This window comes from Brachycentrus maculatus, unplaced genomic scaffold (assembly GCF_059751285.1).
Source record: "Brachycentrus maculatus isolate JH-2025_06_01 unplaced genomic scaffold, ASM5975128v1 h1tg000400l, whole genome shotgun sequence".
Classification (NCBI taxonomy): Eukaryota; Metazoa; Arthropoda; class Insecta; order Trichoptera; family Brachycentridae; genus Brachycentrus; species Brachycentrus maculatus.
Window position 1 is genome coordinate 113,381 of NW_028281149.1, and position 24,559 is coordinate 137,939.

The window sequence follows — 24,559 nt, forward strand, 5'->3', positions numbered from 1 at the left end:
AATTGCAGAGAACATTGTGGTCATTCAACATAGTTTACTTTTAGCTAGATTAAGAATATGGTAGGAAATGCGATGACTGAGCATTTTCTGTGTCTTTGCACTGATTAAAAACTGATTAACTTTGCACTGTAAAAAAAAATGTGTTTATCCATGAAATCTCAAATGCAGATAAAGTAACCAATTAATTGTTTGAAAAAAATACATCTACAATAGGTATGTCCATATTTATTTAATTGCTATAGTATAATTTTAAAAAGTATTAAAATTAACATAATTAAGTATATTGCAGTTCATACACAGTAAATGTGTAAACTTGATAAATAAAGCAAGATTTTATTTCAGTGCCCTTTATCATATATGTATTATTGTTGGTGGGAACAAAATAAAAATACTGCATAAAATTTAAAAACTTAAATCTAAAGCACTCAATGAAAAAAATGGTTTGAAAAAATCCTTTTATATTTATCTGCGTACATATTATGTACAAAATATTTTTCATCAATACCATACCTAATACAAGTTAGAAGGAAATTAAATATATCCATTAAAATAATTGTTACTCAACCTACCCCGATAAACATCTTCAGGTAGGAGAGTAAGTTTTTTTTAAATATATTTTATTAAGAATCTTTTTTGGAATGACACAAATAGATTTTTGCTGTTTTAAATATGGAAAATTAAACATAATTATATATAAATTAGTTAGTCTGTGATAATAATTGAATGTCATACATGGTCAAAAGTGGGAAAAGAACACAGATCTTATTGTTAATTTGGTAAAGAGATGTATGAAAAAAACTCAAGAAATTCTGTAATTATTAAAAAATCTAAATTTTTCGCAATAGGAATCTGGTCACATTTTCAAAAGGGAATAAAGCCATGCCACTCAAAGCCACGTTTTGGGCCCAAGTGCATTTTCCTTTAAGATAATATAGATATTCACATATAAGATACATAACTGTTTTTAATTTAAGATACAAAACTGTTTTTAATATAAGTTTTCTTAGTAAATACCACTATTTCTTAAATTCTACTGCGACACGTTTTTCAGTGCATTCCGCATCATTTTCATTTTCAAACACCAAAATGATGCGGAATGCTTCAAAACACATGTCACAATACATTTGAAGAACTAGTGGTATTTACTAAGTAAAACTTAAATTGAAAATGGTTAGATTTTACCACAAATTGACTGCCGAATCAATTAATGAAATTAAAAATAACTGAACTGAAAAACTTAAACGAACCAAAAAATTGCATTTTTGGTAGATACAAATTACAAAAGATTTTTTTTTTTGCGTACGCTACATGATTAAATTGTTTCAATTATTGGAATAACAACTGATATTTATTCCTCTGAAGATGTCCTGATATTGTCGTTATATTCCGACGGTCAAATTGCTTTTAGAAGAATAAGGCGTTGGTGGGAGATCATATGGGACAGGTAATCTGTCGGGGTCGTCTGCCTTCACAGAGAAGAAATTTTGTTTTATCTGAAAAATAAACAAAACGTTACACTAATTGAAATTTTACTTGGTAAATACCACTTTTTGTTAAAAAGCATTATGACACATCTCTCACTCCTTTCAACAACGTCATAAATCAAAAAACTTGATTTTTCAGATCATTTTTAATTAACTAACCATCACGCCGCTTCCCCGTAGGGGTAGGCAGAGAGAATAGAGCGCCACACCACTCTGTCTTTGCAAACATTCTTCGCCTCCTTCACGTTCATGCATCTCCTCATACATACCCGCCGATTGTTACGACTCCTAACCTGACCGCTTTCAAGTATTTGGCATACCTGATCATGCCATGTTTTTCACGGTTTTATCGTTTTTAAAGTTTAAAAATATAATAAATATAACTTTTTACAGTGCAGCAGATCTTTTTAGGTAAAACCTGAATGTTTTTTCTGCATCGAAAAATATTTAGTGTTATTTAAAAAATTAATTAAACGATACCTTTTCTTCAAAATGCAAAAACAACACTTTCTGCCCTGTAGCGGGTAAATATTAAGTTTAAAATATGCCGCTTTTGCTGGGATATAGTACATTTTTTGGGCATTTCGAAAACATGCACAACTGAAAATTGACAATTTTTGATATATGACGTTGTTGGAAGGAGTGAGCAATATGTCTTCATGAATTCTGCATCACTTTCCAAAACCGTATGTGAAGCTTTGTCATTTAGAGTTGTGTAAAAAATCACTAGTTGCCTAAGAATATTCTCCTTGCCTATTATGTACTAGGATTTATAGCATATTCAGTTAAAGTTGCTGACAATTGATCGGAAGCAAGTTGGTGTGGACATCGCACAGGACATGCTGGAGACTCTGATGGATGATCTCAACTTCTCAATACGCTCCCTGTGATTGCTGGCTTTTTCCCGTAGGCGTATGCCTTTGAAAGAGACCAGATCTCAGACCAGGGAAGACGTTGCTTCCGGCAGTGGCAGAACCGTTGGGAGAAGTGTGTAGCAGCTCAAGGGGGCTACTTTGTGTCATTTAATTGTATCTCAATAATAGTTGCTTTTATGAATAAAAGTCGGATACTTTTTGAACAGACCTCGTAAATCTTATATGGGAGTGTATGTGTGTATGTGTGCATGCGCGTATGTATGGTATTTGTATATGTATCTTTAATTAACACGGTATTTGTATTTATGTATAATTTTTGTGTCTCAAATATGATATTGTTTTATTTTTTCAATTATTCATAACGTAACAAATCTCACATTACGTACTACATGATCCAGCAACATTTTGGTTGAAAAGTAAACTTTCGGGGTCATGAAGTCCCCCGCTCAGTTGATGACAATAATTAATACTTACTACAAACTTGGGCAAGAAGAGCACCCCCACATCGTAAGATTGGATGTTGCTCTGTAAGTTCCCCCAGGACTCCGGGGCCAGCGGGGCCGAGGTCAGCAGGAAGAAGGCGGCCTTCGTAGAGTCGGGAGACACGCGCAGGTAGGTGTTCATGTGTGGCAGCGCGCGCTTTCTACCCAGCTTAGTCGCGTTCCAATCACTTAAATCACAAAAATATATTTAGTGACACTGATTTTAAAATACTTGAAAGTTCATAAACATTTTTAAGAAAACTTAGTTGCTGCAGAAAATATACACTGTTTTTGATGTCAGTTGATGCAGAAAATAAACACTGCCTGTTCCTCCCAAATTAGTTTATTCAAAAGTTTTATTTTATATTTCATTTAACTTCAACACTGATAACACAACTCGGCCTAAGCAATGGATAGACATTGTCTTATCGTTAAAAAGATTTAAAACAATGTATTTTTTGCAAGCGCCTTAAAAATTAGTGCAGTTTTATAAGAATTTGTGCATTTTTTTATAATAAGATTATGTACATATTCGAGAAGAACAAAGAGACGCAGTTCATTGACTCTCATATGTTTACCACCACAAAAACTACCTTAAAATAGTATATAAAGCGTGGAGGACCAATACTTCTTAGATTATAATTTTAAACGTAATACATCGCGCTCTTTGCCCTTTAATTTTTTAGTACTGAGTATAACTTGATCGGAATCGGTGACCTGTTTTCTTCAGTTTTCTTGTGTTTTTTTCTACTCAGTACTGTTAAGAAGCGAAACATCAAACAGCGAAACAATATATTGGCGTCGCTTTGCTCCTAGTTTTATAATTTTGACAAATAAATAATTGTTTCCAACTGTGCTTTTCCATCTTCATCTTCGAGTGTTCCAGTACCACTAGTCGTTACGCTGCCTATGTCAATTGCTGCAGAAATAAAGTCGACCGTGTTATATTCCAACTGCCTTCAAAATTAAACAAAATAAATTGAATGAAGATTGGCACTAAGAAGGAAAAAATACAAAACAATACTATACCATACATTTAATAATCTAACTAATTTTTAATAACCTTTTGTTGTCAACATATACATTACTTCAGGTTTAAATACTTGCCACAGGCTCTTTTTTATATTACTCCCCGCGCCAAAAATTTTCGTCAGCGGGGAGAAGGAAATTGCCAGAATGTTCCCTAATGGAGAGATTAGGAATAAAAAGGGGTTTCTGGTATCCCCTAGAAACATAAAGTAAGCGGGGACGAGCAGCCGTTGGTGGAGAGGCCATTTAGCGAGTGGCACAATACATTCTTATTGAAGTAATCAAGATGTATATAATTTATATTTGAAGCAATAACTTTGTGATTTTCCAATTGAAATCAAATATAACTTCATTTAAAATCCGATACAAAGAGCATACAAGATGTCTAAATAATAATTATTTTTCTGAATTTGACAATCACCTGATATCACGAATCTGATCAAAATAAAGGATTAAATATATTACACGCATGCAACAGAGGACTTAAATTAGATTACTTACAAATATTAGAAATCAATAATAAATTACTAATAAATACACAAGGGGTGTGCTTGGAGTATGAAGTGAATATATAACCTCTCTACTCAAATGTCAACCTCACCTGCATGTGGTGCACCCTGCTACGCTGACGAGGCTCTGACGACCGAGAGTCTCCCGGAATAAGGAGGCACCTCTACAAAGCCAACGGCCTTTGGGGCGGATGAGCTAAGTAGAGTGGGACAATCTCTTGTCCCCAAGGTGGGAAACTGCCTTGAAAGGGCGGATGAACCAAACAATGTGGTCAACGGCTTGAGGATGCAGAAGGCCAGAGGGATACCACTGCATTAAAGATCCTGAGGATTCCCTAACCCTGGTTAGCCATAAATGTCGATCAACAACTTAAGACTTACTGATCATGGACCTCGGACCCCAAGATCCGGCAGGAGAAGGAACAAGGCTTCTCAGGTCGTCAACCAGCGAAACCCTTGTGACAACAAATTCAACATTGGTACTTGGAATGTTAGAACCATGCTACAACCGAGCAAAATCGAAGAAATCTCTCAACAAATGACACAAGCAAAATTAGATATCCTAGGTATCTCTGAAACAAGATGGGCGGGAAATGGCGATTATGTCAAAGACGACTTGAGAATAATTCATAGTGGATGTGAAAAAAGAGGCAGCAAAGGTGTAGCAATCATTTTGAAAGGTGGATGGAAGAACAGCGTCCTTAACACTTTTCACGTAAATGAAAGAATCATTATGATAAAGCTACAAGCCCAGCCCACAGACATGTACGTCATACAAGTGTATTTTCCAACATCAAGCTGCAACGAAGAAGAAATTGACACCATGTACGAACAACTTGAGGAGCTGCTGAAACTTACCGAAAACAAATCAAATGTGATTATTATGGGAGACTTCAACGCCTCAGTCGGAAGTCAAACAACTGATCAAGAATGTATCGGAAAGTTTGGTTTAGGAAATATGAATGAAAGAGGAGAAAAAATGATAGAATTTTGCAAGCAGTCTGAGATGATCGTCACCAACACAATGTACGAAGTCCCCGAGAGAAGGAGGTACACGTGGAAGGCCCCCGGAGACACGAGGAGATATCAAATTGATTACATTCTAGTAAAGAAAAAATATAGAAATGAAATACGATCTAGTCACTCATACCCTGGAAATCAAATAGATAGTGATCACACTCTAGTCAAAGCGGTATGCAATAAGATTAAAGATTTAAGAAAATAATCATGGCCAAGAAAAAGCACTGGTGTTTGGAAAAATTAAAAGATATAAAATTAGTAAAAGACTTCCAATCAACTCTAGTAAAGATTAATAATGAGATAGAACCAACTTCTTGGGAGACAATGAAAAAAAACATCAATGCAGCATGTGACGAAAGTATTGGGAAAAACGTCCTAGAACCCAGGAAACCATGGATGAATCAACAAATACTAGAATTAATCAAGGAAAGAAACAAACTAAGGAGTAAAGATTATGTCAAATACAAACGGATCAAAAATCAAATTACAGACCAATGTCGCAATGCAAAAAATGAATGGTTACGTGAAAACTGTAAAGAAATCGAAAGCCTACTACACAAAAATAATATCGATAAAGCATATAACAGAGTTAAAAGCCTAGAATATACACCTAAAACAAAGAGCAATATTGTTAAAGACAAAAACGGAAACCTATTATTTGAAAATGAAAAGGTAGCTGAGCGATGGAAGGAATATCTAGAAGATCTGTACTGTGGAAATGATATCGAAGACGAAAGGATTTATTTGGAACCAGAAGAAGAAGTAGATCCCGATTGCAAGGGACCACCCTTGACAAGGGCTGAATTCGATTTTGCAGTGAAGGCCTTAACGGATAGAAAAGCAACTGGGATAGATGATATACCTGCTGAGGTTTTAAAGAATGTAGACGAACGGACGAAGACAGCACTATATAACATCATAAGTGAGTGCTATGAAAAGGGAAAATTGCCCAACGACTTCGTAAAGAGTAAGTCTATAACAATACCTAAAAAGGGAAATGCAGCAGACTGCAACAACTATAGAACCATAACACTTCTATCCCACGCATCCAAAGTGCTCCTGAACACTATAAAGGGCAGGTTGAAAAAGAAAGTGGAGGAACAGCTTGGAGAGGATCAGTTTGGTTTTAGAAGTGGAGTGGGAACACGAGAGGCAATTTTGGCACTGAGACAGATACTGGAAAGACGACTGGATGTGAATCTTATAACATACACGACCTTTATAGACTTAGAGAAGGCTTTTGATAGAGTGGATTGGTACCTCTTGTTTAAAGTCATGAAGAAAAGAGGAATTGATTGGAAGGACAGAAGAACCATCCTCAAATTGTACAAGGACCAATCCACTCTCATAGATATTAATGGTTCCTCAAAAGAAGCCAAGATAAGAAAAGGTGTGAGACAGGGTTGTCCGCTGTCACCCTATCTATTCAATTTGTTCATAGAGGAGGCCATTGAAGAGTTGAAGGAAAAAACAAATGGAGTAAAAATAAACGGTCAACAAATACATTGTATAAGATTCGCTGATGACATCGCCCTGATAGCAGAGGACGAGAGTGACATGAACCACATGTTAAACACTCTCTCTAATGCTCTGGATAAGTTCCATTTGAAAATTAATGCCGCCAAAACAAAATCAATGATCGTTGAAAAAGAGCAATCTGACCTCCATCCAACAATACTTCTCGGAAATAGAGTAATTCAACAGTTGGATCAATTCTGTTATCTGGGTAGCACGCTAACATATAACAATAAATGTACCCTAGACATAAAAAAGAGGATAACGCTAGCCAAGCAAACTTTTATGAAAAAGTACAGCCTCCTATCAAACAAACATTTAAAAATTGAAGTAAGAAAAGGATTCATAAAGGCTTTTGTTTGGAGTGTTTTGTTGTATGGGTGTGAAACCTGGACCATCCAAAAGTAGGAAAAAGACCGGCTTGAAGCATTTGAGATGTGGGTTTGGAGGAAGATGACCAAAACATCATGGGTCGTAAGGAAGTCCAACGAAAAGGTGTTGCAGGACGTAAAAGAAAGAAGAGAGCTTATAAATCATATTTTGAAGAGGAAGGCCAAGCTAATAGGGCACTCAATTAGACATAGCACCTTTCTTAGCAACATCTTCGAAGGAAGAATCTTGGGAAAACGAACAAGAGGCCGCCCAAGAACTTCATACTTCCAGGATTTGAAGCGGCTCATGGACGTCTCCTCCTATTCGCAGCTCAAGAGGATGGCGACTGACAGAGACAAGTGGCTGACACAACAAGGCGCTGCCTTTAGAAGATGATGATGACACAAGAAAAGTCCATTATTAAATATGTTTCTAATCACTCAACATCCCTGATCCCTTTTGTCTGTGACTGCCAATCAACACACAAAATAAAGCCACTCGAGATCTACCCGAGCTCTTTTGCCTAACAGCCAAAATATTTAGAAATTGGTTTAGTAGATAGTGTTATAGTATTAATCAGTCTTGAAAAAGAAGCGGTTAGCTTGGAAACCGGTAGACATTATAATTAAGATATAATAAAATATTTATATAAATTTAAAAAGCAAGTTATATTTTAATTATAATCAAGATTTCTTACTAAAGATACGACTCGATCCAGGTTTCTTTCCCCCCCAGAGTGAACGCGGGGCAGAGGGATCCTTTGGAGTCGAGGCCATCAAATGACTTATATCTGGACTGGAATGAAGGATAGATGAGGCGAAGATCTTGCTGTTTAGTTTGCAATGGATTCAGGCTGGGACACATTTTCCTTTGAAATACCCCCTCCAGCCAAGCCTAAAATACATTGTTCATATAGAGAATTAGCCACATAAGTGTACAAAGATGTATGTCACATGTTTGAATGGTAATAAATAAGAAAAATTATCGATAAAATTAAGTGTGTTAAGATAGTTTAAACACGTGGAGGAAAGAACATTAAAACAAATTCACAAATTTAAAAAACAATTACACGTTCATCAGAAAAATCACTTTCCTTGCACACACTACACACTCTTGTCACCATGCAAGCACAGCGTCATCAGCATACAAAAGGCAACAGACAGTGTGTGCATGTGTGTATGTAAAAATTATTTAAAAAAGCGATGGACAGTGGGAAAGTTGTAATTATATTTGGCTTTAGCATAGCAAAGTATGTATTTATGAAACAACAACAGTTATCCATTTAACAAAACTGTTGACAACCAGTGTTTTCGATCAGGATGTTAATGATGCCAAAAAGAAAAATAATAAACATTGTTTTTATAATTTATATTTGAAGCATGAATGTAATTTTGTTTTAAAATCACTATAAATATTTTATTATAACATAATTCCAATGTCTACCAGTTTCCAAGCTGATCGCTTCCTTTATCAAGACTGATTTATACTAATTAATCAGTCTTGATAAAGAAGCGGTTAGCTTCGAAACCGGTAGACATTATAATAAAATATTTATAGTGATTTTAAAACAAAGTTACATTTCAATTATAATGTTGTTTTTCGCCAAAAAGAAGTAAAGTCAAATATATCCAGTGCATAGTTGACACACTTGGAGTTGCCGCTGTAATTGTAACCGTAAGGAATGTGGGTAAGTTGGTGACACATTGGTAAGATTCACCAATTACTAGATATATCATGTATATACCCGCAAAGTCTGGCGAGGGCATTCTAGATTTGTCTCCCAGAAAGCAGTCACTCACTTAGAGCTACCTAGTAATGCTAATTTACGATAAACCCAAGTCAAAGTGCTGGCGAGTTATTACTAATCATCTTCCCCCACCTTAGTACATAACAGTACTAATGTGCAAAGGCAAATAGCCGCAACTTAAAAACAGTTGTTTTGAGATAAACCAGGTTAAAGTTTACTTAAAATGATGCTTTTTTGCTAAAACATGTATCAAATTAGTACAATTTTGCGGCTATTTGGATAATGAATATCTTGTTAAAGGAAAGAGATTGAGCAAAATCTGTGATTGTATACAATCATAATATACAAGTAAATATCATATATGATAGAGACCAGTCATAAGAATGCTTTGAGCCGTGTTACGCCAATAGAGGCCAGTTATAAGAATGCTTTGAGCCGTGTTACGCCAATAGAGGCCAGTTATAAGAATGCTTTGAGCCGTGTTACGCCAATAGAGGCCAGTTATAAGAATGCTTTGAGCCATGTTACGCCAATAGAGGCCAGTTATAAGAATGCTTTGAGCCGTGTTACGCCAATAGAGGCCAGTTATAAGAATACTTTGAGCCGTGTTGCGCCAAACAGCCGCAACTTGAGTTACGGTTAGTTGGCTTTACACATTAGAGTAATGAAGAGTTATTTGTCTGACATACCCGAGGGTTCTCGCCAACTTTTCCAATCCTCGATGTTTGGACAATTAAATCCCATTCGCTCGGGACTTCGGGTACACAGTGCAGGTTCAGAAGATTGTTCATGCGATTCAAACCATATGAATATGTGTCTATACCCGGACTGGACGTCACCAAGAACACACTAAAACAAAACATAAGTTTTTTGACATCTCAACATAGATGAAGAAGAACATAAAAATTTTAGGCATTTACGGGGCTTACGACTAGGCTGGTTTATGCGATCACTTTACACACGTGTAACATTCACCAATTCTACCCATGATTGACAACCACATTACTCAAATTCTTAGAAGTTCTAAATATATATATGATCCAATTTCGAAACATTGTGCTTGAATCACTAGAATTTCACCAGAGACATCTATTGGCGAGATGAAAGAAGCTTTCTATTGAGCTGAAACTCTTTCATTTGTATTTGAGGTCCGAATCCTGGATTATAATCCTAAATAAAATAACTCCTATAATTGGAGATAATCCAGATTTATGAACAAGTACATATGTATTTGGATACACTCAAAATGTTGTCAAAAATATTAGGTTCACGTGTACACTGGTTATATTAGGATCAAAGTTCTACATTGGTAGTGGTGTAGTAGCAGTAGTAGCAAGTATACAGAGTAGCGCGAGGCGCTCGAAAGCCAACTTCCCTGTCCCTGTAGCATGAAAGGTTTAGAAGAGGCTGATGAACAGTTCCGACCTCACCCTAAAACAGCTTGTGGAGCACGCTGGGCCTTGCCTGATGAATTTGCTACAACGAGTTTGTATTATGTAAATCTTGCTTTTTTAGGGGTGCGACGACATTGAAAATGCTTGAAAAGTGTTTCGGCAACGATACTATGAAGAAAATGAATGTTTCAGAAGTGGCCATTAGTCCGTCAACAATGATGAAAGCAATGGCAGGCCTTCGACATCGAAAACCGACGAAAACATTAACAAAATCAAAGAATGGATGACCGTAAGCCGGAAATTGACAATTAGAGAGATTGCAGAGGAGTTAGGCATCGCTTTAGGATCCGCTCAAGACGTTGGGGTGAAGCAATTCGCCAAAAAGACCAGATTTGTGGGCAAACAACTCGTGGATCTTGTACCGCGATAACTTACCGTCGCACAACGCCATAGTTATCCGTGACCATTTGGCTAAAAACGGAACGAATCAAACCATCCAACAAGCAATGAATTCGCTTGATTTGGCTTCCTGCGACTTTTTCCTATTCGGTCGACTCAAGAAACCGCTGCCGGAACGCGTTACAGCATCCGAGATGAGGTCATGAAAAAATGGAGGATGGCTCTGATGGCCATACCGAAAACCGATCATAAAAATGTTTCGAGGATTGATCTAGCGCTGGCGTAAGTGGGTTGAAGGGAACAATATCGATTTTGATGAATAATCTTGTATTTTTAATTTTCTGCACACATTCCGGGAACTTTTTGATCAAGGTGGTATACCGCATTGTTCGGCAATGTCATATTTGATCGCATGTCATAATAAATTTTCTTTATTATAATTTTATAAATAAATAGTGTAAAATGTGCCCTCGGCATGGAAAAATTTGTAAGGGCACAATATTTTAATTTGTAAATGTGTGTATGATGAAATAAAAATAAATTGTAGCAAGTTATCCCGCCGTTGTCTTTCCAGCCTTTTTTCTTAATTTTCTTATACTACTACTACTACTACTACTACTGTGTCGCACAGACAGCGTCTGTCCAACACACCGCTAGACTGTGTATAGGTGTGGATGTGGCTTCTCCGCTCCGTCGCTCTCGGGGTCGTAAATTCCGAAAGTTATGAGCTGTAGGTCCGTGTAATCGATTCGTAGTCCAGTGGGTGTAGCGATGGTCAAGTCCCAGAAGATTCCGAAATCGAAGTAGTAGCGCAGGGTAGGTGAGGATCAAAGTAAAACGCAGAGCTCGGTGTGAGTGGAATCCTTTATTCATAAAATGGCACAGATATTTATTCGTTCATATACAGCGCGGTCCGTCGAAATCGACCGAGCGACAGAAATCTTCTCCCCCTACCCTAACCTGCGCCAGGCCGGCCGCTCGCAACGTAAATATCACGTGATAACGTAAATACGACATAAAAAACGCCGCGCGTGCCGCGCCTAGCGCATTCGGGATTTGGTGGTCATGGAGAGAAGTTCTCGTAGCGCTCGCCCGATTTCCCCGCTCATAACGTAAATAACGTCTTACGTACCACGTATAAGACGCCGCGCGCGCCGCGCCTAGCGCATTCTATATTTGATTGCCGTTGCGAGAGGACGTCGGTGCGCTCGCCCGATTTCCCCGCTCATGTTTACATATATTTAATCCATTTTGGGGCCGTGTACTCAGCTGGTCCGTTACAACTACCATCACGCCGTTTCCCCGCAGGGGTAGGCAGAGAGGATGGAACGCCACACTCTTCTGTCCTGACATACACTCCTAGCCTCCTTCACATCCATACATCTAGTCATACATGCCCTCCGATTACGCAGACTTTTGACACCGCCAGATTTTAGGTTCTGATTGATCTGATCGTGCCAAGTCTTTTTCGGTCGTCCACGTTCTGTTTTCCCTCTCACATTCGCCACATATATTTTCTTAGTCATTCTCTCGCTATCCATTCGCTCCACATGTCCATACCACCGCAAAGAGCTCTTTCTAATCTTTTCAATTATTCCTCGTTCAGCCTTACATTCCTTTCTTATATCATCGTTTTTAATTCTGTCATACAATGATTTTCCACACATTCGTCTGAGGGAGCACATTTCAACAGCATTCACTCTGCTTTCATCCTTCCTTTGCCAGTTCCATGTTTCGCTTCCATACATTAGTGTCGGTACTAGCACGCCGTTGTGAACCGCTAGCTTGGCTTCCATGGACATATTCTTATTCCCAATCACTCTGTTAAAAGCACCATTTATTCTATTCCCTGCATTCACTCTTCTCTCAATATCCTTATCCACTTTTCCATCCCTTGTGAACATGCTTCCTAGATATAAAAATTCTTGCACCTGTTCTAGGGATTCATTGTGCACGATAATCTTGCATTCTGTCAAATCTTTCTCTCTTTCAAACACCATGACCTTTGACTTACCTTCATTCATTGCCAGATCATTTTCCGTACATACATCGTACATTCTTGACACTATTAGTTGCAAGTCCTCCGCGCTGCTCGCTAGCAGTACGGCGTCATCCGCATACAGCAAGCAACTAACAGTTATATTCATCATTTTCGCTCCGACTACCATACTTTCAATCTCTTTCATACAATGGTCCATATAGAGATTAAACAACCATGGTGACATTACACATCCCTGCTTTACGCCTTTGGATATTGCAAACCATGATGTAATGTCCCCATTCACTCTTATACTAGCTGTGCTGCCCTCGTAGAGGGAAGCAACTGCTTGTATAAGTTTATTGTCTACTCCATATTTTTCCAGCACGCTCCATAATTTTCTTATATTTATCTATATTTATAGAATGATCAAACAACTTACTTTATTTTGGAAAAATCTGCCATTCCTACGTATTGCAAATATGGATAAATGGCAGGAAGTTGGTAGGAAAATAAATATTGTTTGAGCGCATGCTTGAAGTTGGTAGGAGACTCGCCATAAACAGAAGATGAGCTTAACTTTGGGCAGCGAGGACTGATCCACAATCTGCAAAATAAAAACAATGAACATTTGCTGCTTTCTTCTTCTGATTCTCATTCACACCCAATGTGCACAGGTAACTAAATCTAATCTGTGTAGATCACGCTCACTGATCTCACGAAGCCTCACACAGTCCAAGCTAATACATACTAACCCAATGCACCACTAATAAAGATGACATCATTTCTTCATACAACGCACTATTTAATTAGGACACATTTTTTACTATAATAATATTAAGACACAATAATATTAACACACAACATAAAAATGGTAAAATATAATAATCTATTTTCAATATAAATTTATGAATAAAGTTATTTTCATTCAGTTTTAATGTAAAAAAAATCACTTCAAGGACAAACCAGCAAATCGCCGGTTTTGTGAGTCAATGACAAATTGACCTTGGCCGGTGATTTGCTGGCTTTGTGTCGCAATGGTTTAAATAAATACCAGAGTGAAAAAAAATCTCTTATTGACCCTGCGACCCTGTAAAACCTTGACTCTCACCGAGTCATTGTCAAACACTAGTTCTAGACAGGCACTATTAGTCTAGAAAGAAAGTTCAAGTTGGCTGTTGAAATGACGACTCTCACCGAGCCATCGTCATATGCCGGTCTTATATGCGCACTAATAATGTGGACAAGATGAAGAAATGAATACAATTACCCCTGAGTTCTGTTCTCCCAGTCCTCGCGGTACAAGTTGGCTGTTGAAATGACGACTCTCACCGAGCCATCGTCATATGCCGGTCTTATATGCGCACTAATAATGTGGACAAGATGAAGAAATGAATACAATTACCCCTGAGTTCTGTTCTCCCAGTCCTCGCGGTACAAGTTGGCTGTTGAAATGACGACTCTCACCGAGTCATCGTTGTATACGAGAATCGCCATTTTCCTGCCAACAGAACAATCATTTGACATCATAATACAATTGAGGAAACACAAAACTTCAGGAATTACTGCAGTTACTTACGTGTTGTGTATTCCTCTAGACTTGGGAACTGGAAAGGTTTCAATATTTGGTCTCGTTTTTTTGGCGGTTCGCAGTGAATCGCTTTCTAAACCGTGGATTATTGTCAGTGGATGGTTTCTGGAATGAGTAGAATACCGTTCAATTGTAATAGGTAAAAACTTTGATTTTACTCGCTAAAGTACAGAAAACATTAAAGGATGTAACTTTGTTCGAAAACCGCTGTGCTCACCGGCAAAGAAAACAAGGAACAGCGATGAATGCTTTAAAGAAAATAACATGCGCCGAGAATTTCTACTTACGAGTAACCGGCCGTTACGTATTCTTTCAAGAGCCATCCGAGATCAACCATATCATTAATTTGCAGTGATGATTTAAGTGTTCCCATACTTGGGTCTAAGATATCTGAAAGAAACCAATATTAGTTAGAAAATATCCAAGAAGAATACAAACTTCATTTAACAATTGTTTCACGTAAATTGTGTTATAAGACTCGAGGAAAACAGCTGAAGGACTTGCACACTATATATATATATATATATATATATATATATATATATATATATATATATATATATATATATATATATATATATATATATATATATATATATATATATATACTGACTCCCGACCTGTCCACTTTCAAGTATTTTTAACACTATCATGTCACGTTTTTCTCTGCTTCTATTTCTTACCACATTTGTCTCATAAATTTATTTTTCTGTAAAAGTAAGATATAATATACTACAATACATAGAAGGTACTAATAATATTCTTATTTATACCTCCGAGATATCCACATCCCCATGGCTGATGTGGATCTTGATACATATAAGGCATAGGCTTCGGTATCAAATGTCAACAATGAAGTCAACAACAAAGTCGGTCATACTGGCAATGTCCGTTTTAGATATTTGGCAGGATGGGCAGACCGTTTGTGAGCAATGCTTACTGTTGACAATGTGCGGCTAAAGATATAGTATCCACCTGGGATCGCACTGCCAGACCATAGTGGACGCCCACGGCTGAGTGTTTCAACCAGCTCGCTCAACTCCGAGTAGCTAACACCGTATCTTGAGTGAATGAATAGGCAACATGTGGTGGGGCTTTATATGAAGCGGTGCGAGTACCTTGGAATGTGATGGACAGCGGGTGAGAGTCTGTCTCCGGCGCAGCGGGGACAGCGTTGAAGAACATGTAGTAAGGAGCGGCGTTCCTATGTCTGTCAGCCATGGTCAGCTTCACAATCTCGTCATCATCAATATCCATTTTCACAACTTCGGGTCTCCGCTCGCTTCTTCTCGGAATATCTGGAAATTAATATTCCGGGAGACAGGACCCAGTACACAATCCCAGAGTACATGACCATTCTAAAACATTACTGGTGGACTGCGAAAATATAAAAGCGAGAGAGGGAAAGTTTAATGATGTAGGATCGAATGTTCCCCAGGAAAGCTAGCCGGTTTTACCGATACTGCGCAGTTGGAATATTAACATAAAATAAGGATTCTGACACCTAAAAGCATATCTTTGGTTATAATTTCCTCGGAGTGTTGATTCCATACGGAAGCTGGCATTTTAAGTATGCAGTGAGTAACTTGAGCTTACTTCTGGACTATTATTTGTAATGACTTTGCATTTTGAAACCTTGTGTCGATCTGTATTATCAGGATATTAAAGTTATTAAAAAAGTAATTATTATTTTTTGATCAAATAAAGATGGTACATTTATATTGTCTTCTATCAGACGTAAGTCAGATGATATCTTCCATATGTACTGGATGTCCCGGGCCGGCGAGGGAGGTGACAATGAAGGAATATAACTGGTGAGAATGCGTTTCTCTTGCAGCCCAACATCATTAAACTCAAATAAATTCCGACAACAATTTTTAGGTTAAATTTTCTATGCTTTGTAACTCTAGTTTGACACCGGTTTTGTTGGTTGATATTTATTAAAGTTTTTTTCGATTCCTGACCAAATATTAGACGAAAATGTATCATTTTACTTGCGGAAAATGTCAAACGCGCACAATTTCTATGCTAAAAGTTAATATGAAACGATAGATTGGCGATAGGCAAAACAACAGGGTCGGTTTATTTTCACAGTTTTCATTATGTCATCAAAAAATTGTTGACAATTTTTACATGTCTTGGAGGAAGTGGGATTTTCTTAAAATTTTAGCATTATAGCTTACCAGATTTCCAACCATAACTGGCAGAGTAAGTAGCATTTTCAACATGAGGAGAGGTATTCCCGGAGTCAGCCGAAGGAAGAGGGATCGCCGAGCCTTCTCTGCTCCGTCTTACTAAGCCTTCATCGTTCCGAGGAATATTTCCAGGAGGGTTTGGTTGGGGAGCATTTTGTAATATTTGGCCATAAGTCCGCTCTGAAAACAAAAAAGTGCCATCCTAGTTTCTTTCCGTGTCATAATTTTTGCAAAATACTTTTGGCTACATGTTCCAATTGTGAAAATAATACTTAAGTTCCGAGACAGAATGATCAAATTATAACTAATGACAAATTAAGCCGTACGCTACAATAAATCTTAGAAGTGCACTAGAAAATTACACATACCGCAGGAAAATGACTCCCAGCTAAACGACACACAAATCACCAATAGAGAACACTTCATGAGAACTTCATTGAACCGCAAAATCAAAAACCAGAAACACATGCAAAATCAAATATAATATACTCTATAACCTACTCCCATTTTTCATTAAATCATTAAATTACGGAACCATTTATAAAAAAAACCTATTGCTCAAATTAATATGTTGTTTTTGAAGGATCTACTACTTAAATTAACATGTTGTTTTGTGGCAGTTTGGGTGAGAGTCCATGGCACAGATGTAGCAAGGTACAATTCTCACACGCAGGCAGATTGGGATTTAATTTACTAATACTGAGGATGAGGGTGAAAGATATTACTGATAGAAAATTTAACTAACTATCTCCATTGTGGCAGTTTGGGTGAGAGTCCATGGCACAGATGTAGCAAGGTACAATTCTCTCACGCAGGCAGATTGGGATTTAATTTACTAATACTGAGGATGAGGGTGAAAGATATTACTGATAGAAAATTTAACTAACTATCTCCATTGTGGCAGTTTGGGTGAGAGTCCATGGCACAGATGTAGCAAGATGCAATTCTCACACGCAGGCAGATTGTGGTTTAATTTCCTTATACTGAGGAGGAGGGTGAAAGATATTACTGTTAGAAAATCTAACTACCACGTCGCTTCTTCATAGCTGTAGGCAAAGAAAATATAACGCCACACCACTCTGTATCTGCAAACAATCTTCACCTTTTCCACATTCATGCATCTCCTCGCACATACCAGCCAATTATTCCGGCTCCTGACCTGGCCACTTGTCAAGTTTCCTCCGCTTCTATTTCTAACTATATTCGCATCAAAAATTAGTTTTATTTTAATTTTTTCACATATTCTTCCCACGTGTCCAAATCGTCCCACATTTTAAATCACCCTTGATGATTTTATCAACATGTAGTGCTTTTCTCAGCCTTGCACTCTCTCCTGACATGTCCAATGGAACATCTGTTGTATGTACATGGTTTTTCCGCACATTCTCTCCTTACTTGTCCATTGGAACATCTGTTGTAGGTGGTTTTTCAACACCGAGAGATCGCATTTCGCCCGCTATCAGCCTAGTTCATTATTATTTTGACAACTCCGCACTTCACTTCGTGTGGGTTGGAACCGTTACTGCTATATAGGAAAGGAAATGGAAAGAGAAAAGGAACATCGGTAAGAATGTGATAGTTTAGATAACGTAACCTGTTTTATGTGCGGACTCTTTGTGAGGTGAAACTTTTAACCGGATTTATGAATATACTCTTATATGACCCGGTCAAAGTATTACACTTGCCTTTGGCATAACTGTTCACCTCTTCATACGAGCGCGACTCCTGGTAAGTCTACTTGGTGTGCAATGAGCATTGCGTACCGTTCACAGCCTTCTTCGGCATTCGTGTTCAACAAATTAAAGTGACAAATTGTTTGCAACTGCATTTATTAATTTTATAATATTAAGACTATACGGAACAACCTCAACAAAAAAAACTTTTTTTACTATGTATTACTAAAACAAAAACTAAGCGTACTTAATCTGTCCGGGAGTATAGCCATACATGTTCCTCCAAACAAAACATTCTACAAAGGAGTATGAGCGAACATGAACGCCCGCACTTATAACTAAAGCCCTGTGACATTTATTTCTAAAACGGCACTTGTACTGCCATCTGTAATTTAATTTGTACACTAAAACCACACTGGATTATTTTTCTGTTTTACCCACGACATTTTACTTAAAACAAAGTTTGTGCAACGTCATGGTAATGACGCTGTCAAAGAAAACACACAAAATAAAACATGGATAATTTTTATATAAATCATGTTCACTGGTGTAATTAAAAAAACTCACTCTCAGATACAGTTTTGTCTGCTGAAACTCAATCCCGGACAGGTTAATATTATGTCTTATGTACTAAAAACTAACATGAAATATATCATTTTATTTTAAACAAACAATTAGAGTATATTTTAGCAACAACTGAACTCTTTGAATATTACAATACAATTTGAATTTTTCCAAAAATTACATAATAAAATTAATTAGCAAACTTAAATTTATATAACATATTTTAAGTAAAACAAGGTATGAAGTATGTTCCTCAATAATAATATTTACAATACACATTATCCTATATAGAATGGTAAACACAAGTGCGTATAGCAATCACTTAAGCCAGCCAATGATAGGTCGTTAGCCGTGCAAATGCCCAGACTTTCATATTCCCTTAGAATAAAAAGATAATACATCATGATACATGTTCGTGTTCTATCGAATCCTTGGAAGTCTGAATTCCAGGTTATAATATGTTTAAAATAAAGCAAGAAATAATATGTTAAAACTACGTCAAAGCTAAGTCATAATATGTTTGAACTATATCATATGTCTAAACCAAGTCATAATATGTCAAAGCCATATCAAAATATGTTAAAACTATGTCATAATATGTCTAAACCAAGTCATAATATGTTTAAACTTAGTCATATAATAATATGTGTAAACCAAGTCATAATATGTTTAAACTAAGTCATAATATGTCAAAGCCAAGTCATAATATCAGGGCTGTGGAGTCGGAGTAGGAGTCGTAAAAAATGAGTGCCCCAACTACTTTTTCGTTAAAATTTAAAATACATTTTCAAAATTATTATTGTGAATGTGCATTGTGCACGAATATTAAGCTTGCAGGCGCAAATCGCGCCGATATGGTGAATCACCGAGATCCATTTAATGCATAAAGTCTACAAAAATGTGTTTGTCTCCTTTCAAAGAGCATTTGTTTCTCATTTTATTCGCACGCAATTTGCGCGCATTTTTTTCCAGTCATTCTGCAGTGGTCACGTCCACATGTTGACATCATTGCGTTACATAAACAAAATTCTCTCAAGTTTCTCTATCAATTTTTATAATAGCAGGGATCAGAGGTATGTTTCCTTTGTAATAACAAAAAAATGACTTTATGCGAAGTAAACAACCCGATGAAATTGAGTTTTTTAGAGTCGGAGTCATGTTGTTGGTAAATATAGGAATCTGAGTCAGAGTCTTGTTTTACTCCGAGTCCACATCCCTCAATACATAATATGTTTAAACTAAGCCATAATATGTCTAAACCAAGTAGAGCCTTATGACACTATTAATGAATGATTAACATGTTGGAAGATAGTTGATTTATTTATTGACGCCTCTTCCGGGAATTGTTAAGGATATTGCACTTTACGCTATTTCCCTGTTATTGCTTCCCTGACCTTTGTAAACATACCTAGAAAAGGAAGATGAAACATTCTAACATTCACATGTGTCAGACACAGACAAAGGTCAATAACTCGATAAATAACTATTTTCTAAGGAGTTGAGTTTGGCGAAATGCATTTATTTATTTATTCTTAACATTACGCTTAAATGAATAACAATAAACTTTTTTTATTTATTGTTTCGGCATTAACTTTGTGGTAAGACATGTTACAATGATTGAAGAAAACACTTGTTTTTTACCATTTGAGTTTTATTATAGACTACATGTTTCAGAAGTTAAACTTCCATCATTCAGGTCTGTATAGTAACTAAAATATAAAATATAAAATTGTTCTATAAATAAGGAGAGGAGAAAGTAAGGGGAAGGGGTTAGTCAAGGGGCGGAGTTTGAAAGCAAAGGAAAAATGGAAAGCAAAGGTGAAGAATTTTGAAACAATATATTATTTAATAAATTATTATTAGAATTAAGGTTTTTTTGGATTTCTAAATTTTCAAGATAATTCATAATTTGGCCTTTATATGGAACAAGGTGTAATAATTTTAATTTATGAGAGTGAAATGAGTGATCAGTATCTATTATGTGATTTGCAAATTCCGAAAAATAATTACTAACAAGACCGCTATGATGTTCTTTAATTCTAATCTTTGAATTTCTCGCAGTTTGGCCAGTATATTTTTTATCACATATTTCATAAACACCACTTTTTTGCAATAAATCAATTTTAGATTTTGAGTTATCGAGGATTTTATGTAAATTATTATTTGTATAATATGCAGGTTGGATATGGGAGGGTAAGATTTTCGAAATATTTTTAGTTATTGAACCCGTATATAAAATTTTTCGCCAAGATTTATTTTTGATTGAATCATTATTAGGAGCTGAATATATGTATTTTTTGGTTAAATTATTTTTAATTTAATTTATCTATTAGTGCGCTATTATACCCGTTGTTTTTTGCTATTACTTTAATTGTGTTTAATTCCCGATTATAATTTGAGTTACTGCGGGGGATATTAATTAGTCTATTTAATAATGAATGGAAACTGGCCATTTTATGTGAAATAGGATGAATGGAATCAGCTGGAATGACTGTGTCAGTGTGTGTAGGTTTACCATATATACTAAAATCTAATTTATTATTTATAACTTTAATCGATAAATCAAGAAAATTCAGGGTATTATCGTCATTTTTTTCCATAGTAAATTTAATATTATTATGTAATGTGTTGATGTGGGTGAGGAATGAATCTAGTTGTCTATCAGTCCCAATAAAAATACAAAAAATGTCATCAACGTACCTAAACCATCTAAAAATACATGTTTTTACAATAGGATGACTAGAATTTAATAATTCTGTCTCACAATCATTAAGGAACATATCAGCTAATACTGGCGAAAGAGGAGAACCCATTGGGAGTCCGTCTCGTTGTTCATAAATTAAGCTATTAAATTCAAAATAATTTTGAGATGTACAAATATCATAAATTCTAGTCATTTCTTTTACATACAAATCATCTAAATCTGAATCACATAATAGTTTCATAAAAACACTTATGGCGTCTTCTATTGGGACGCCCCTTGACTAACCCCTTCCCCTTACTTTCCCCTCTCCTTATTTATAGAACAATTTTATATTTTATATTTTAGTTATTATACGGACCTGAATGATGGAAGTTTAACTTCTGAAACATGTAGTCTATAATAAAACTCAAGTGGTAAAAAACAAGTGTTATCTTTAATCATTGTAACAATAAACTTGAAAGAAAATCAAATGAATTTAGGTATATAATCATATACGAATACATATATACATGTTAATATGCCATAGAGTGTGAATTACTAACTCCCAGAATAAAAGACTGCTTTCTGGAATTGGGGTATAACGCTCTAAGGAAAATGAGCAGTTTATAGTTGTCATTAGTACTCACCCTTTTGTCTCTCGCGGATTTCTAACAATGTGTCCAACTGCTTAATGATTTTATCCTTATATTTTACATCAGACGGAATATCGTAGGATCCCCTTCCTTTATATTTTTCTAAAAACATGTCCACTAAAAAAAAACAATCTTCAGATGTAACCATATGAGCGATGTTTACTACCGTACTAAGCGCAGATAAAATTGATCTATTAAGACGTATTTAGTTTAGTATTTTATTGAAGCTTTTGATTCTGTCGAGTTCTTATTATTCAAAGAGAAAGACAAAAGAATATGAAACTGAGCAGATTAATAGTGCTCTGTTTCAAGCAAGCTACACTTAAACTGACCAGATTAACAATGCTGTTTCAAGCAGACAATACTGAAGGAGGAGTAAATGGCTATGCTCCACATATGACGCAAAAAAACTGTAAATGTTGCAAATAAAATTACAAAATTATACTTACGATGTGGATGAAAATATTTTGTTAGGTGTTTTTCAGATGTGTCGATGCATTTTTCATTACAACAGCCAGGACGCGATTGGGATCCTAGGCAGAAAAAAATGTTATTAGTGAAATGACCGCACCCTGAGCTACCTCGCTTACCTCATCTGTATCCCAAATATATTGTTATGCGGGCATGGAAAGGGAAGATGCCAGCAATGACTAAAGCACCGGGGGTTGCATACCCGAACTCATTAAAATATTTTTCAGTCTACGTCATTCAGTTTGATGGGTCCCCGTATAATAATGGTCGCATGAAAGCAATTTTGATATTTTATAATCGTTTGCAAAAAAAAAATTAATATACCTAGCAAATATAGTTAAAATAATTTTACAATAGGCTAGGCTTAACCCTTTCCGGTCCTATGTCGAATGTCATTCGACATCGACTTTATTCCGGTGAGTCCTATGTCGAATGTCATTCGACATCGACTTTATTCCGGTGAGTCCTATGTCGAATGTCATTCGACATGGACTTTATTCCGGTGAGTCCTATGTCGAATGACATCTCAACATAGATGAAGAAGAATATGGAATTCTGGGCGTTTACATTTGGGGTTGGCCGTACAGTGCAATGTAGGGGAGTCTGGATGGTTCCATTCTCCTCACATGGTCAGCTCGCTCGGCTACCAGAACGGTAGCCGAGCGAGCAGACCACGACATTACTGAGGTGGATAATACAATACTAGTGTTTTTTTTTTTTGACATCTCAACATAGTTGAAGAAGCATATAGAAGTCTGGGCATTCACGAGACTTACGACCGTCATAGGCATGAAAAAGTTTCAGCTCAATAAAATGCTTCTGTCATCTCACCAAAAGATGTCTCTAGTGAAATTCTAGTGATTGAAGCACCACGTTTCAAAATTGAAACATATATATAGAAGTTCCAAGAATTTGAGTAGTGTGGTTATCAATCATGGGTAGAATTGGTGAATGTTACACGTGTGTCAAGTGGTCACTTAAACCAACCTATGACGGGTCGTAAGCCCCGTAAATGCCCAGACTTCCATATTCTTCTTCATCTATGTTGAGATGTCAAAAAACATATAAAACACTAGTATTGTACTATCCACCTCAGTAGTGTCATGGTCAGCTCGCTCGGCTACCGTTTTAGTGGTCCCAGGTTCGATGCCCCTGGGGGGATTAAATAAATATACGTGATTTTTTCACATAAACATTTATTCAATATTACCCTGGACTGGTACCTGAAGCGGAGGGCTGATCACCTTTCCTTCATATGTTAATGATCAAGACAACACTGCGTTTATATGATGCAACGCCCTATGTACCATCGGTGTGCGGATGAAGGTTTGTAGAAGAAGAATTGTATTACGAGGCAAAGTGGCAAGTAAATGCATGGGAAGGAGACGTGTATCGTATTGCACTGCAGTAGTAGATCGCTGTTTAGAGGGAATGCAAAATGGCAATTTTTTGTTATTAGAGGGATTAGCATTCTCCGAGGTCGATTCCCAGCTGTCTTTGGTGGTCTGCCCGGGAGTCGTCTACCTTGGGGTTGGCCGTACAGTACGATGTAAGGGAGTCTGGATAATTCAATTCTCTTCACATGCGCATACCATTGTCTCCTTCGTTACCTACCCACCTAACGACATCTTTGATCTCGCATATTATCCATCATCCTGGCGTTTCTTGTTCTGTCTCGTAGACTCTTGCCTGATACACTTCTTAGAGACCTCATTTTTGACACTCTAAGCGTTTTGTTAAGTACCTGAAGCATTTCCACCGGCGTTGGCTTTAGCATTCTCTATTTCGGTATTATTGAGCAGCAGTAACAACTGCTGCTCGGCGTTGCCCCTCATCAAATGGCTCGGAATGCAGCTTGGACCAGCCACCTTGAATTTCCATATGAGACTCTCCACTGGAATAAAATAAACACATTGCAATATCAA

The 24,559-nt window shown here is 36.7% G+C and overlaps 1 protein-coding gene across 1 annotated transcript in view; it reads right to left on the bottom strand.

The window, feature by feature from the left end:
* Nucleotides 1-210: 210 nt before the first annotated feature.
* Nucleotides 211-24,559, bottom strand: part of LOC148302883 (tyrosyl-DNA phosphodiesterase 1-like) — a 35,261-nt gene continuing 10,912 nt past the window's right edge. Inside the window, exons 8-20 of the mRNA XM_088270875.1 lie at nt 24,379-24,528; nt 22,613-22,696; nt 22,158-22,280; nt 16,579-16,770; nt 15,514-15,693; nt 14,683-14,785; nt 14,384-14,500; nt 14,210-14,305; nt 13,247-13,411; nt 9,723-9,882; nt 7,984-8,180; nt 2,834-3,029; nt 211-1,493 (exon numbers count right to left, since the gene is read on the bottom strand). Coding sequence (XP_088127001.1) covers nt 1,380-1,493; nt 2,834-3,029; nt 7,984-8,180; nt 9,723-9,882; nt 13,247-13,411; nt 14,210-14,305; nt 14,384-14,500; nt 14,683-14,785; nt 15,514-15,693; nt 16,579-16,770; nt 22,158-22,280; nt 22,613-22,696; nt 24,379-24,528 — 1,877 coding nt within the window. The 3' untranslated portion in view covers nt 211-1,379. The remainder of the gene's footprint in view (nt 1,494-2,833; nt 3,030-7,983; nt 8,181-9,722; nt 9,883-13,246; nt 13,412-14,209; nt 14,306-14,383; nt 14,501-14,682; nt 14,786-15,513; nt 15,694-16,578; nt 16,771-22,157; nt 22,281-22,612; nt 22,697-24,378; nt 24,529-24,559) is intronic.